The sequence below is a fragment of the Ursus americanus genome, chromosome 3 (genome assembly GCF_024610735.1).
Source record: "Ursus americanus isolate L20-20 chromosome 3, mUrsAme1.1.p, whole genome shotgun sequence".
Classification (NCBI taxonomy): Eukaryota; Metazoa; Chordata; class Mammalia; order Carnivora; family Ursidae; genus Ursus; species Ursus americanus.
In genome coordinates this window covers 43,733,629-43,748,648 of record NC_142129.1, presented here as the reverse complement: position 1 = coordinate 43,748,648, position 15,020 = coordinate 43,733,629, and the positions used below count along the sequence as shown (strand labels likewise).

Genomic DNA, 15,020 nt, shown 5'->3' with positions numbered 1-15,020 from the left:
GGTGGTATCTGGCACGGAAGGAAGGAAGGAAGGAAGGAAGGAAGGAAGGAAGGAAGAGGAAGGGAAGAAGAGAAAAAGAGAAAAAGTAAAAAAGAAAGAGAAAAAGGAAAGATGAAAAACATCTTCACAGATGTGCACTGAAGATTGGACAGAACAAGAAATGGAAGTGGGCATTTCTAGCAGAATGATCACAGGAGCCAGTCCCAGCATCAAAAGCTGATTCATCATGAGTAAGGATATGATTCCCTTTAGTGGAGTGGCAGTCAGAGCTGAGTAGAGCCCTGTGGTGTCAGGCCTTAAAAGCCAGAGTGAGCAACACGAACCAGATCCAACAGGCAATGAAGTTTACATGCGAGCGGGTAACATGGTCAGCATGTCACTGAGGGGGGGAAATAAAAGCGGTACTTTTGCATGGGAAAGTCCTTAGAGGATATATAGACAGTATGGAGGTAGAATCCGTATGGCTTAGCAATTAATTGAATGCAGGAGGGAGGAAGACGTTGCAGTCAAGGAGAAGAATGAATTAAAGATGATCCTAACGTTCCTAGCCTGAGCGACAAACATACAGAACAAAACAAAACAAAAATGATGGGTGGCACTGAATAGCATCATTAATAGAGACAGAGATGGAGAAGTGGTTTTGAAGGAAACTAGGCTTCATCTTTTTTAAAAAAAAGATTTTATTTATTTGAGAGAGAGAGAGCATGAGCCAGGGGCGGGGGGTGGGGAGGAAAGGGGGAGAGGGAGAGGGAGAAGCCGGTTCCCCACTGAGCCACCCAGGCGCCCAGCAAGACTTCATATTTTCATATGGTCCAGGTTTTCTTGCCTTTTCCAAGTTAATTACCGTGAACCCAGAAGATTTTGTGCCAACCCATAAGAAGTAAGAAATTAAGTCCCACATGAATTTTATTCCAGATTTATCAAACTGTGACAAGGTACAAGCCACAGATCCTATCAGTATTTCCCTATCTACAAAAATGAATGCCACAACTAATTCAATGACAGAGACAACTGGTAGTGGTGGACCTCAGGAAGCAAGCCTGGTGGACATGGGCATGGCGGCAAACGGGGGGCGGTGGACACATGAAGGAAAATGACATGGGCAAAACTGCTAGAGGGGACATTATTCGCAAGTTGTGGCTTTTCTATGTGAATGGCAGTTTCTTTAGTAATGTTTTCACCCCTGTATTAATTTTCTATGGCTACCTTAAATTACCACAACCTTAGGGCTCAAAGAACACCTCCCATTTATTGGCATAAAGTTCTGGAGGTCAGAAGGCAGCACAGTGTGGCTGGATTTTTCCCGTGAGGATCTCACACCACTGAAATCAAGGTGTTGGCAGGGTTGTGTTCTTTTCTGGAAGCTCCATGGAAAAATCTGTTTCCAGGTACATTCAGGGCAATGGCAAAATTCATTTCCTTCTCAGACTTTCCACTTGGCTCCCTCCATCTTCAAGCTAGCAATGGCCGGTTGAGTCCTCACAGCTCCTCCATCATGCCTCTTGACTTTCAAGGACCCACAAGATTACATTGGGCCCACCTGGGGAATCCAGGCTCATCTCCCTATTTTATGGTCCTCTGATTAGTGACCTTCACCGTATTAGTGTTTTGACATCAAAGGTAACATTAGTAAGTGTTACAACAGAGGGTAAATGTCATGGGGGCCAAAATTCTGCTGACCACAGACACTAATGAAATTATTTAGCACTCTTTAGCGATTTAGTGTTTTCCATATAAATATGATGATGGCATATATGATCAAAAGAATGAGATACACAGCCTCTCCCTTCCAAAAAAAAAAAAAAAAAACATGCAAAAGGAAAATTAACGGCACTTGCCTGACAAAAGCAATGAAAGGGGCCAATGGATGGCTTTGGAGTTTGGAATTCTTAGACCTAAATCAAAATTTGACTGGAGCTCAGAGTCTGATTCATATTTATTCAATCAACAACTTTTCAGTTTAATTCTGTTCAAGGATTTTCCCTTTAAAAGTGGGCAAAATAATTCTGAAAGGATTCAAGCATCTTCTGGGCGTCTAAGTAAAGCAATAATGAGTAATATAAACAGATTACAATGAGTAATACTGTTGATGTTGAAGCCCAGACATCACTTTATCAATGGGATGTTTTGATTCCCTATGTGTCTTACAGTTTATAAAACTGAAATGATTTAAAGCATTTCCCCCTCCTGGTTTGTAATGAAAGGTTAGAGTAACAATATGTTCTCCATTCATCAGAATGCTCCCCACTGTTTCTGTAAGCTTGCAAGGAAAGAAGTTTGTTTTGAGCTGCATTTCCAAGAGCGAGTGGGCGGGAAGTAGTTTCTATATTTAAGAATGATTCCAAATGTGGCCTGAATTGATCATGAAAATTCAATGGCAAATGAGCTCGTTTAAGAACAGCATGCAGTACATCTCCATCACTGGCTGCTGTAACATTCACGTTAATGGTAACTTGCATTAGCATAAATACTTGGGAGTTTTTCTTGAGGGCTAAAAAAGCTGTGTTAGGATTCACCTTTACATCTCCCTCGTACACTGTACACAGCAAACACTAACTACCTAGAATAGATGAGTCCAAAGTACATTTGCACATCTATGTTGATCCTCACCGGGATACTTTCAAGTATCACGTGAGGATACGGAGGTGTAAGAATATCAGGGGCTCTTTTTTCTTTCTTTCTTCTTTTTGTCCACATTGTAGAGGTACGGCTATTTTTTTTTTTTTTAAAGATTTTATTTACTTATTCGACAGAGATAGAGACAGCCAGCGAGAGAGGGAACACAAGCAGGGGGAGTGGGAGAGGAAGAAGCAGGCTCATAGCAGAGGAGCCTGATGTGGGGCTCGATCCCACAACACCGGGATCACGCCCTGGGCCGAAGGCAGACGCTTAACCACTGTGCCACCCAGGCGCCCCTATGGTACGGCTAACTATTAAAATGCATGGCGTTACAAGTCAGTCGTGGGGCCAAATCATAGCTCTGCTCCTCTATTTGTTTGCTTGGCTGCTGTAACAAAATGCCACCAACTAGGCGGCTTAAACCACAGAACTTTATTTCCTCACAGTCTGGAGGCTAGAAGTCCAAGATCAAAGTTCTGGCAGGACTGGTTTGCGGTGAGAGCCCACACCCAGGCTGCACATGGTCATCTTTGTGCTGTGTCCTCACATGGTCTTTCCGCTGTGCATGCGCATGTCTGCAATCTTAATCTCCTCTTTGTATAAGGACAACTGTCATACCGGATCAGGCCCACCCACTGACCTAAATTACCTCTTTAAAGACCCTGTCTCCAAATACAGGCTCATTCTGAGGCACTGGAGATGAGGACTTTCAACAGTACAAACTGGGGTTGGGCGGGGGGGGGGGGGGAGTAGACAAAATGCCACCTATGACAGAGACTTTACAACAGGCCAATCTTAACTCTGGGAATGGGTTTCCTCCTATTTTTCTACAGAATTCCTGTTGATAACTTTATATAATCTGGATCTTAAACCTATATTTTCCTCAAGTAGTTCCATCATTATGATGACTCTTTTTATCCTACAGGTTTTAATTTTTGTACTAAATCAAATGTTTTGAGTCTTATATAAGAATTTCCTGTTTCAAGGAAATAAACGTATTCTCATATTTTCTTCTGATATGATCAAATTTTTTTGTATTCAGATCTTTAATTCATTTGTCCAATATTTGGTGATTGATTTACAGTAGAACAAAAACATTCTTTTATTTCCCCAAATGAACCATAGTTCTCAAAACATTTTTTGAACTGAGTCACTTTTCCCTGTAATGTTGTTGTCTATAGACGTGTCCTTCCCTTCTCACCTGAATTCTTTCTTCATTATACTCTAGTCAGTGGCCCACCCTCACCAAAGCACTGAGACCACTCATGTCAAGACCACTAATGACTTCCATGTTGCCAAAAGCAGTGGTCACTTGTCTGTCCTCATCCTACTTGACATTTTGATATGTCCCACAAAATTCACTATTGTCTGTTGAGGCACTTATTTCCTTGGCTTCCATGACCCCACACTCTGTAGGTTTTTATTCCAATGTCACTGACCACTCTGTTTTAGTTACTATTGTTGGCTCTAATTCTTTACCTTCATTTTTTTTTTAAGATTTTATTTATTTATTTATTTATTTATTTATTTATTTATTTGACAGAGACAGACAGCCAGCGAGAGAGAACACAAGCAAGGGGAGTGGGAGAGGAAGAAGCAGGCTCCCAGCGGAGGAGCCTGATGTGGGGCTCGATCCCAGAACGCCGGGATCACGCCCCGAGCCAAAGGCAGACGCTTAATGACTGCGCCACCCAGGTGCCCCCTTTACCTTCATTTTAAACTTTAGGCTGCTCCAGGACTCACGTCAGAGCCCCTACTACTTCTCTATTCTCACTCTCTCTTTAGATGATCTCAACTAATTCCATGTCTTTCTATAATATTGATATACCTAAGATTGCCTAATCAAAATGTCCATCCCTGACGTCTTCCCAGAGCTCGAGATTCCATTCATTCTCTTCCTTCTTGACACTTCCACAATGATGTCTAATAAGGACCTGAAACTCAACATGTCTAAATCAAAACTGTGCTCACTAAATATTTGGGTTTAGTTTTTGCAATTTTACTCAACTTTATTCATATATTTGGCTGTTTTACACAAATACCACCCTGTCTTTATTACTATAGCTTCAGTAGATATTTTAACACCTATTAGAATAAGAACTATGCCGCGGCACACACTGTCTTTTTCAAACTGTTTTTTCTAAAGTTGTGAAATACCTATTTTATATAAATTTCAGACTCAGTGTATCATGTTTCATTAATCTTTATTGGTATTGCTTTGAATTTATAGATTAGTTTGAAGAAAATTGATATCTATATAACACTGAAGCTTTGCATTAAAAACATAATGTATTTCCTTTCTTATTTAAACATTGCTTTTCTGCTCTTTAGTTTTAGTTTTCTTTTTATCAGTTTTGAAGTTCTTCATTAGTAATTTATCAATTTAAAAAAAAAATTCCCTGGAATGTATGTTTCTTTATTATACTTGTTAATTTCCAATGCCTAGGACAGGCTTTTTTTTTTTTTAAGATTTTATTTATTTATTTATTTGAGAGAGAGAGAGAGAATTAGCGGAGAGAGAGGCAGAAGGAGAAGCAGACTCCTCGCTGAGCAGGCAGCCTGACACAGGGCTCGATCCCAGGACCCTGAGATCATGACCTGAGCTGAAGGCAGACACTCAACCAACTCTGCCACCTAGGTGCCCTAAGACCGTTATTTTATCTACATCTGATTGAGGCCTTTTCTTTTGACCTAATAATTTATTTTTTTTTAAGATTTTATTTATTTATTCGACAGAGCTAGAGACAGCCAGTGAGAGAGGGAACACAAGCAGGGGGAGTGGGAGAGGAAGAAGCAGGCTCATAGTGGAGGAGCCTGATGTGGGGCTCGATCCCATAACGTTGGGATCACGCCCTGAGCCGAAGGCAGACGCTTGACCGCTGTGCCACCCAGGCGCCCCTGACCTAATAATTTATAGTTGATTTTTTTTGATTTCTTAAAAGGTATGGTCAAATTATTTTCACAGGATACCTCTTCAACTTTTTTAGATACTATGTTGCATTGACCGAGACCTCCAGAAAAATGCTCAAAAGTACCATTAACTACGTCTGCTCTATGCTTCTGACAGAAATCTTTTAGCACATTAAACAGGTCCCCTTGATAGTGTTTCTATAATTTAAAAAATTATAGTGTTTTTAAATAATATTTTTAAGAAGGCAGCTTTACAATAAGGAAGAACTGAAAATTTTTGAGAGGTTTTAGGAAAATCCAGCAAAGCTTTACTAAGAACAATTTCTAACCATTGAGCTTCCCTCATGAGGCTGACAGCACTTCATATTTTTGATAGTTTTTTCCTAACTGACACAGTATTTCTATAGGATAGAATATTTTTCACCCTTTTAAAAATGAGGAAATCCTGACTCAGAGTTTTAAGCAATTTATCATAGGTCACTAAATCTAATAAGTAATTACTCAAGCATTTATATCCCACTATACCTAGCTCCAAAGCCCACACTCTTCCCACTGTGTTCCATTTTTAATTCGGTGAGATTTTAGACCAACCCTTTCAACATGCCCTAGAGGAAAAAATAACAAATGTGTTGAGTTTATGGGCTAATTAATAACCATAGCCAAACAATGTCTACCTTGATGTTGACTCTGAAGATTTCAAAGGAAAAAATCATAGAGACTTAAAATAGAGAACTAACTGTTTGTCACTAATAGCTATATCTTGTAAAACTAATGGCTTTCATCAAGGCAAAGAGGGCAAAGGCACAGATAACCAAGTTAAACAGTCCAGTTCATACAACGGATTACAGAACAGAGATTCAAAAATACCTAAAGAGCTGAACTGTGGGGTCAAAACAAGTAAGAAAAATTTCAGTTGATTAGAAGTAAAGATTGCCCGTTGGGTCAAACAAATTGAACACTCATAAATAGGATGAGAATAACTGTCATCCTCATGAAAAAAGATCAAATGGTTTAATCCAAAAGCTGACTTTGTGCAATGTGATTGCCAGGCATGTTTGATATGATTTCAGTATGCACCGATAGCACTGTGATTGACCACAGCAAGAGGCTAACAGTACCACTCTCCATATCGGGAAATACATTTTTAGTTCTAGAAATTATATTTAATTTGCTCATAGCCTAATAAAGATGCAAGTCACTACCACATATTTATTTCATCAAGTCCAGGATGAAGAAAATATCAGAGGCCACAGGGAACCCCAAGACCTTCAGTGATTGGTTAGACAATTTGTGGGGAGCAGGAAGTCCACGCACCAGCGCACTTCCTGTGGGCCCAACCTCATCAGAATAGGAACAGCCTCCCATAAAAAGAATCATTATCACATCTTTTGTGTAATCTAAGAGTTCCTATCAGTACTTACCGCTACTCCTGTCTTATAAAGGAGGTAATGCACAGTCTGGGTAACATCGGCGGCATGCATTAAATTGTGGTACGGATTTTTATGCTTGCTATATCCTACTTCCAGGGCCTCCACAAATGAGACAAGGGCAGAAATGGGGATCTGAAAGAGAGCAGTAAGGTTAAGTAGTCAGTGATTTGGTAGCTTTAAGTGAGGAAGCAGAAGTCTAAGGCACTCGAGCTGCGTGATTCTGGAAGCATAACATAGCACGTGAAGAAACTGGAACTTTACAAAATTAGTAAAAACTACTGAAGAAATGATCAGATGATTTGAAAATCTCATAGGAAGTCCCTGGTTTAAGAACAGTCTGCCCTGCAAATTGTTTTTTTGTTCACAGGCCAGAACCCCAGAATCGTCTGAAAGACATTTAGGGCAGAAGGGTGCGTGTTCATCTATTTCTCAAGCAAAGGTTCAAGTCGTTTATTTCTTGAGAAATAAATGGATACATACTGTGTAGCACATCTCATTTATTTTGTGGGAAAACATAAAGATCCTAAATTGTAAAATGATTGTAAAAAAACACAAGCTGCCGCCTCCTGAAAACCATGCCCTTTAGGAGTGATGGTATGCGCTGGACACACGGAAAAAAACCAGAACAAAACATGTGATAGCCTGTCATAGATAAGAACAGAAACAGACTGTGTTCTTAGGTCTATTACTTGGCAATTTATTATTGCTGCATTGCAATTTGGAATAATATTTCCAATTAGCCTAATTCCTTTTCTGTCTCAAATATGTATAATATACATACCTTCTTTTTCTATGTGGCAGAAAATAAAGAACGACTGCAAAATGTCTGTACAAAAGAAGGGGACCCTGAAAACATTCACTGTATTTCTTTTCTGGATTAATCCATGGTTTAGGGTTAATTATCAAATACAACCCTGGGGGAAAAGAGAGAGTGTGGGTTCCAGGAGACCAATAATCACATGAGGAAGGAAAATGATTTACTATAATGTTTCATGAGAGTTTATGACATGTTCTTCCTTGCACAGACCCTTCCATATTTACCATGTGTGGATTTTTAAAAATTTAAATAATGCCTCTTATATGTCAGAGATTAATTCATTATCATTTAAAAAAAAATGAATATCCAATAAGCCCAGGTCCTTTGGGCTGTTCATGAGAGATCCATGAGCCACGAAAATGCTAGGTAAAGTTGTGCATACGTGCACGACAGCTTTGTTCTGTGGAAAGGGTCCTGAACATCTACCAGATTTTCAGGCTGATTTCTGACACAAAGAAATTAAGAACCATTGCCATAAAGCATTTATGGCTGTGTAGAAAATATGCCCCCAAGTACACAGTCCATGCTGTCTAGAGAAATCAATACCTTATATTCAAAAAAAAAACCCCTGCATTTTCCAGAGGCTCATCCCCATGATGAGAGAAGTCTGAGGAGCATGATACGATACATGTCACCAGATGAATGCACGTTTCCCTGGAGAACCCTGCCTGAACTCTAGAGTCCGTGGTATTAGAAAGCAGAGGGGAGTGAACACTGGAGACGACTCACGCTCTCTACCTAAAGTTGAAGAATTAATTTGAAGCATGAATGGCTGGGAAATACCAATGATCTGTCATGGATGATAAGTGAGAGCATTTGAGCCAAGTGGTGGGAAAAAAAGTTTGCAGAGACAGCAGATGCACACTCTGTCTCCATCACTGTCTCCATCCCCGCGGTGGTCAACAGTACATGAAACCAGGCTGAAATGAGATCTGCGGGAAGAGCCGTAAGAGAGTTCTGCTGTACTTCGGGCTGTACTTCTAGGAAGACTGAGATCAACTGTGTGGTTCCAGCCTCTCGCCTGCTATGAGCCCCACCTTGCAAAGGGCTTAAGGAAAAGTTCTCACCACCACGGAGTTCAGGGCAGCGGCTATTTGGATGATGCTTCCCAAGTCACCCATAGCAGTTTTCAGTCTATATTAAAAGGATTCTCTTGGTCTTAGACCAAAAGTCATGGAAGGATGGACAAATGCAGGACACCTGGGCACCTGCCTTCGGCTCAGGTCATGATCCTGGAGTCCCTAGATGGAGCCTCGCACTGGGCTCCCTGCTCAGTGCGGAGTCTGCTTCTGCCTCCCCCCACCCCAACTCCTGCTCTCTTGCTCATTCTCTCTCTCTCCCTCAAATAAATAAATAAAATCTTAAAAAAAAAAGGATGGACAATTGCATGCATTTTTTAAAAAGTAGGCACTAACCTTAAAACGGCTGATCAAATCATAACGTGTGAGTAATTCATAGAAAATGAATTTCAGTGCATGATCCCCGCTGGCGTCATTGAGGGAAAAGACATCAAAGGACCACTTGTCCACATCCTGCATGGCAGGGCAGGGAGAAAGAATGCATTAGCCCACAGCTACTTGCACAGATACCGTCTCCCGTTTGGGGAGTCACCCTGCAACCCTCACCCAGGATTTCACAACCCAAGACTCTAACACCATTTCCAACCTCAAACTCTTCCCAACTTGGCAGACCTGCATAGCATTTACTGATAAAATAATTAAATAGTCTTACTACTAACAACAACAGCTATAATTTATTGAGTGCCTACCATATGCGAGGCATTGTGATAAGTGATAAATACATAACATATATTGAAAACAACTCTAAGTGGCAGGTGTTATTAGTCACATTTTACAGATGAGAAAATGGAGAAGTTAATTTCCCTAAGACCCATCACAAGTGAAGTGCTAGGGACACAAGTGGGACCAGGACACAAACATGGTCAAGAGACGCCTAAGCTCGGGCTCTTTCCATGAAGCCTGTCACTACCATGGCTGAATTTCAAATGTTTATTTCACTTTACAAAACCTAAGGTGCTTCCCTACTCCAAACTTCTCCCCAGTCCCCTACTATCATCTACTGACTTCCTCTTAGTCCACAGTTGAGAATGTTAACCCACTTAGAAGTCTTCAGAAACGTGTGGTAGAGACTACAAATGATGTGTCCCTTCAGTTCAAACGGCTGAGCAAAAACCACGGAGAAAGCCTTCATCTCACAGAGCAGAAAAATGCTACCGCTTCTGGAGTCACTGATCTGAGAACCTAGGCCTCAAATCTGTAAGTCACTTTACTAAAAAAAGTAAAACTAACAGCTAAGCTGAACGCACTCCTCACATATCAGTCTTGTTCAACGCCTTATTTGACTATAAACAGCTACTCCAAAATATATGTGAACATTGCCTGATGTGTCTTTGACTTACAACCAGCGACTTGTGGATGTGGTAAACAAAGTTGTGTTTAAGCAACAGCCAAAGCAACAGTCATTTGGTTTCTTGTATCGAGAGTTTCACTTTCAGGGACGCCTGGGTGGCTCAGTCGGTGAAGCATCTGCCTTCGGCCCAGGTCATGATCCCAGGGTTCTGGGATCGAGCCCCATGTCGGGCTCCCTGCTCAGTGGGGAGCCTGATTCTCCCTCTCCCTTTGCCTACCACTCCCCCTGCTTGTGCTCTCTTTCTCTCTCTGACAAATCAAGAAATAAAATCTCATAAAAAAAAAAAGACTTTCACTTTCAGTAGTTAAAAGAAAGTGTGCTGTCGTAAGTGTGAGAACAAGGACAGCTGCGAGGCCAAACTGAGTCTAGGAAAAGTCAGATGGTTTCCCGGAAGAGACTCTTCTGGAACTGCTGGCCTGAGTGGCTCTCACCTCAGCCCTCAATGCATTACAATATCATTCATCTATCCCAACCACCAAAGATCATCCCAAGGCCATTAAGGGTCTCCCTCATGGACACCAGGGCACAGGAAAACTGAAGTGTGTATATAGGGAAAGCCAAACTTTTCCGAAAGGGTTTCAAATGCATTTTTTCAGTTGACACTTAGTGGTAACCTCACCTCAGCCTTCTAACATTCCTCCTCCATTATAACAACTAAAGAAAGAGTATAAGTTGAGCATATCTTCTGTGCTAGGCATGGTGAGAAGTCTTCATAAACATTTGCTAACCCTCACAACACTAGAAATAGGTGTTATTTTCCCCACTTGTACAGATGCAACCTCAGAGAGATGAAAGGAAGTGTCTAATGCCATTTGGTAGCAGAACCAGCTAATAACCCCGCTGATATCATTGTCAACGGATGAGATTGTAAACTCAATGAATATATGCCGTGACCCAGGCCTCATGCCCTAATACCCCACTAGGGCCTAGGCCACAGATAATGGGGCCATTTAAGATTAACCCAATACCTAAAGCTTCACCTTAGCTACTATAATTGATGCTGTCATGACAACCATTAGTCCTAAGGAAAAGTCCACTGACAACTCAATAGGTGAGAAAACATTTTGTCATGTCTGCAATTTTTACTCTTATTCTCCAGAATGAATAAAAAAGAGAAAGGCTATCACTGAAAATAGAGAAATGATCACAGTAGTAAGTTACGATTTATTCAGAATATTAGACCTTAGAGAAACAGGAGGATGAGTGTGAATACTCAGCTGGATGTTCTCTCCCACTACTCATTATTAAAAGGGCTTAGCTGTGATTCTCAAATTTTAATGTTCTTCAGAACCACCTGGGGTGCTCAGGAAAAAAGGGCTGATTCTCAGCTGAGGGGCTTGCAGAATCCTGGCCTGGGACCTAGAATCTGCATTTTTCACAAGCACCTAGCTCAACTGTCTTTAAACGTCTTAAGCTGTTCTTCTTCTCTTACCAAACATGGCCCAAGGCCCATTCCCCAGAAAAACTTCAGGAACTTCTTTCAGTCTAACACAACAGAAGCCTAAATCTCCTCTTTTCCTCCCACTTTAAATCTGGAGTCTACCCAGGGTGTCTCTTCCTAAGTTACACAACAGACACCTTCTAAACAACAACACACTTCTGCAATTCCAATAACCGTACCTCAAAAGACTAGAGATAAAACTCTCCAAATCAGAAGCTAGCACATATTGGATGGAAAAAAATTAAAAGAACAAAAGTGTAATATATTTCAAATTTAGAGATTGGTGGTGGTGAATTGTTCTCTGACTTAAGTGTGATTTCATGCCATGTTCTTACATTAATCACTAAGGTTAACATGACCAGGGCGTGACGGTTATTTTATTGAATTGTATTCCCTCAGTTTGGGGGGATATTTCTTATAATAGAAGCAATCAATGGCCATTCCATATAAACTGCTGGCAATGAAGTAGAAATAACCTTGTTTTAACAGGTACTACCTAAAAAAAGAAAAAAAAGAAAATATCTGTGTGAGCCCGCCAACTCATCTTCAGTCCACTGCAGATAAAACCAGAGTCTAGGGAGGGGGAAAATACTACCTTGGAAGAAGATCTTGAACTCTCCCAGTAAACAGGGGACTGGATCAAGAGAAAGCACAGCTCTGCCCTTACGCACATGATCAGCGATACTTGTGCAGAAGGGTAGCGGTTTGGAGAGTTAGCACTTATTCTTGGTCTGAATCATCTAGCTTCCTTTCCCCCCAGAAAGACAACATGTGTGCATCTGAGAATGACTTCTCCCTAAGCATGAAATAACACTAAATGCACATTCCAGGTTGCTCCACATTTTCTTCAGTTATTTTACATAGAGAAGATGTTCCAATCTAGAGGAAATATTTTTTATAAATTTCTTAATACTAGTATAACCACCTGTATTTATGTTCACGGTAAGAGAAGAAATTAAAAATAAAGGATTCTTTTAATGTCCCTAAGACTTTTCATTGAATGTTTTGGGTTCAGTTATGAAAATCAATGCAGCTTTCTAGTGGGTGTTATGAAACATCAGATCTCATGCAGTGATTTCACTGATTACATAGGAAATGTGGCTGCAAATGACACTGGTGCACTGGGCCCTGGTGGGGGGACCGAAGAGGAGCGAGAGGAAACATGTGTCCTTCCTGAGCATCTTTCCTGTTCTTAGGATGAGTTAAGAGACAGAAAATGGACAACTGAGAATCTGAACATAGGGTCTCACAAATTCAATTGGTGAATGTCTTTGAGGCAAGAGAAAGACTGAAATATAAAAACAAAATGGCCCTAAAAGTCTTTCTTGACATTAAGTTCATCATGAAGCACTCCCATCTCTGATTTCATGAGCAAGTGGTTTAAGTTATCGTCTAAGAATATCATGTTTCAGGTTTCAGAGACAGACAACAATAGCTGAATGGGGTGCCTGGGTCACGAAGTTGGTTAAGTGTCCTGCTCTTGGTTTTGGCTCAAGTCATGATCTCAGGGTCATGGGATGGAGCCCCACGTCAGGCTCCACGCTCAGCAGTTTGACGTTCTCTCTCCCTCTCCCTCTGTCCCTCCCGCTTATGCTCTCTCTCTCTTTCTCTAAAATAATCAATCAATCAATCTTAAAACACACACACACACGCACAAAATAATCAGTATGCTAGGATGTCCCTGGGCAAACGGATGACATGATTCCATATAGACACCATGCAATGTCAACTGGCTGAGTGACCCTGGCCCTTAGCACAGACCTGCCCTCAAATCCAGAAGCCAAATCAGCTTCAACACACCCAGAACAGCCTCAAACCAGTGGATCTGAACTGACACATACCTCAGAGGAGTACATCCACTTTGAGGCTCTTAGGGAATATTCTATACAATTCTAAGAGCTTGCCTGATTGGGAGTAATTCTGCAAGATTTAGCTCATTGAAACTCATACACGTGTGTAACTTCCCATGGAACTTTCGGGCTCCATGAGAGTCTTGGGTAAACAGTAGGATACACAGGTTCTGGGGACACACATTCAGGCAGTAAAATGTTACTGAGTGCTTACTATGTGATTGGAACTCTGATATCACACCTTACTTCTTCTGGCTGTAATTAACTAACTGTATCTTTCTAAAAATCTCACTAAGTCTCGGTTTCTTCATCTACAAAATGGACTTAGAGTAGATAACCAGATAATGATACAACTATGATCCCACCAAAGATCCCCCTGATGGTGATGTAGAAAGAAATGAGACCCACACAGTTTGATTTAAAAAAATTAGCAGGTCAAAGGCCAAAAGATCATGATACTTTAAGAACAGATAAGTAAAACATAATGAAAGAAGTCAGTCAGGAATGACTGGGAAACCTGTAAGTGAACCATAAATGAAAGTCTCTTATTTTCTAACAACAAATGTAACTGTACTTTTTATAAGATACCATGTACACTGTCAGACCTTTTCTTTGGTATTACCTTTAACGCTTCAATAACAGCTGGTGGGTAGCTCAGTCCAACCATGTTTGATGTTCGTCTATACATTCTGGCAAAGTCAGAGGGGGAAATGCAGTATTATTTCTTATGAAGAAGAATTAGCAGGCCACAGACTTACACTAAGTACTGACAAACATGAGAAGTCGTATCATTGGGTGAACCAAGAAACGTAAGTTTTTTATAACTTTTTTCATAGTCATTCAAGTGGCCTAAGAAAGGGTTAAATTCAATAAAAATTAAATCAATCCCAAATACATCAATCATTGAAAACAAACAAACAAAAATAATCGATGGGCCCCAAATCAGAAATTCAATTATTAAAATGGGTCACTTCTTCTGCCAGAAGTGAATTATAGTATGGCACAGATAGTATGCAAAGCAGTACTTTAACCTGAATGAGAAACTCCTATAGGCAACTCATTTGGAAGAGCTTGTTCTTAAGAACTGTCAAAAACAAGAAGGAAAATGTCCCAGGGAACTTTGAACTGAATGTGTCATTTCGAAGACCTGTAAATGTGCCATAAGGATTATAAGGAAGAATAAATTGATTTGTGCAATAAGGATTGTAGGAAGAATAAATCAATTTCTGGAATCTATTTCTGGGGAAGGGGCAATTTAATTTAAAGAGCAAAATGGCTAACAAAATTGGAAAACATCATTGGGAGCTTAAAGCTTTAAAATGAACTGTTCCCCCCATGGGTCAACAACCTCAAGGCATCCCTGCTCTGTTCCAAATGCAGACATCATCCACGTATATCAAAGGATGATGGGTTAGATGATGTCCTTTTATAAAAATGGGAAACTAACTTAAACCAAATCTTTTCTAGTTAACATAAAGAATTCTGAGCAATGGCAAAGTCTTGTCCTAATGATGCTACAAAGA

At 40.5% G+C, this 15,020-nt stretch overlaps 1 protein-coding gene across 10 annotated transcripts in view; it reads right to left on the bottom strand.

Annotated features, from left to right (window-relative positions):
• Window positions 1-15,020, bottom strand: part of PDE1C (phosphodiesterase 1C) — a 620,160-nt gene that overhangs the window by 87,493 nt on the left and 517,647 nt on the right. For all 10 annotated transcript variants that reach the window (XM_045792902.2, XM_087860925.1, XM_087860921.1 and 7 more), the window contains 3 exons: window positions 14,120-14,186; window positions 9,192-9,308; window positions 6,951-7,091 (listed from right to left, as the gene is read on the bottom strand). In XM_045792902.2, coding sequence (XP_045648858.2) covers window positions 6,951-7,091; window positions 9,192-9,308; window positions 14,120-14,186 — 325 coding nt within the window. The remainder of the gene's footprint in view (window positions 1-6,950; window positions 7,092-9,191; window positions 9,309-14,119; window positions 14,187-15,020) is intronic.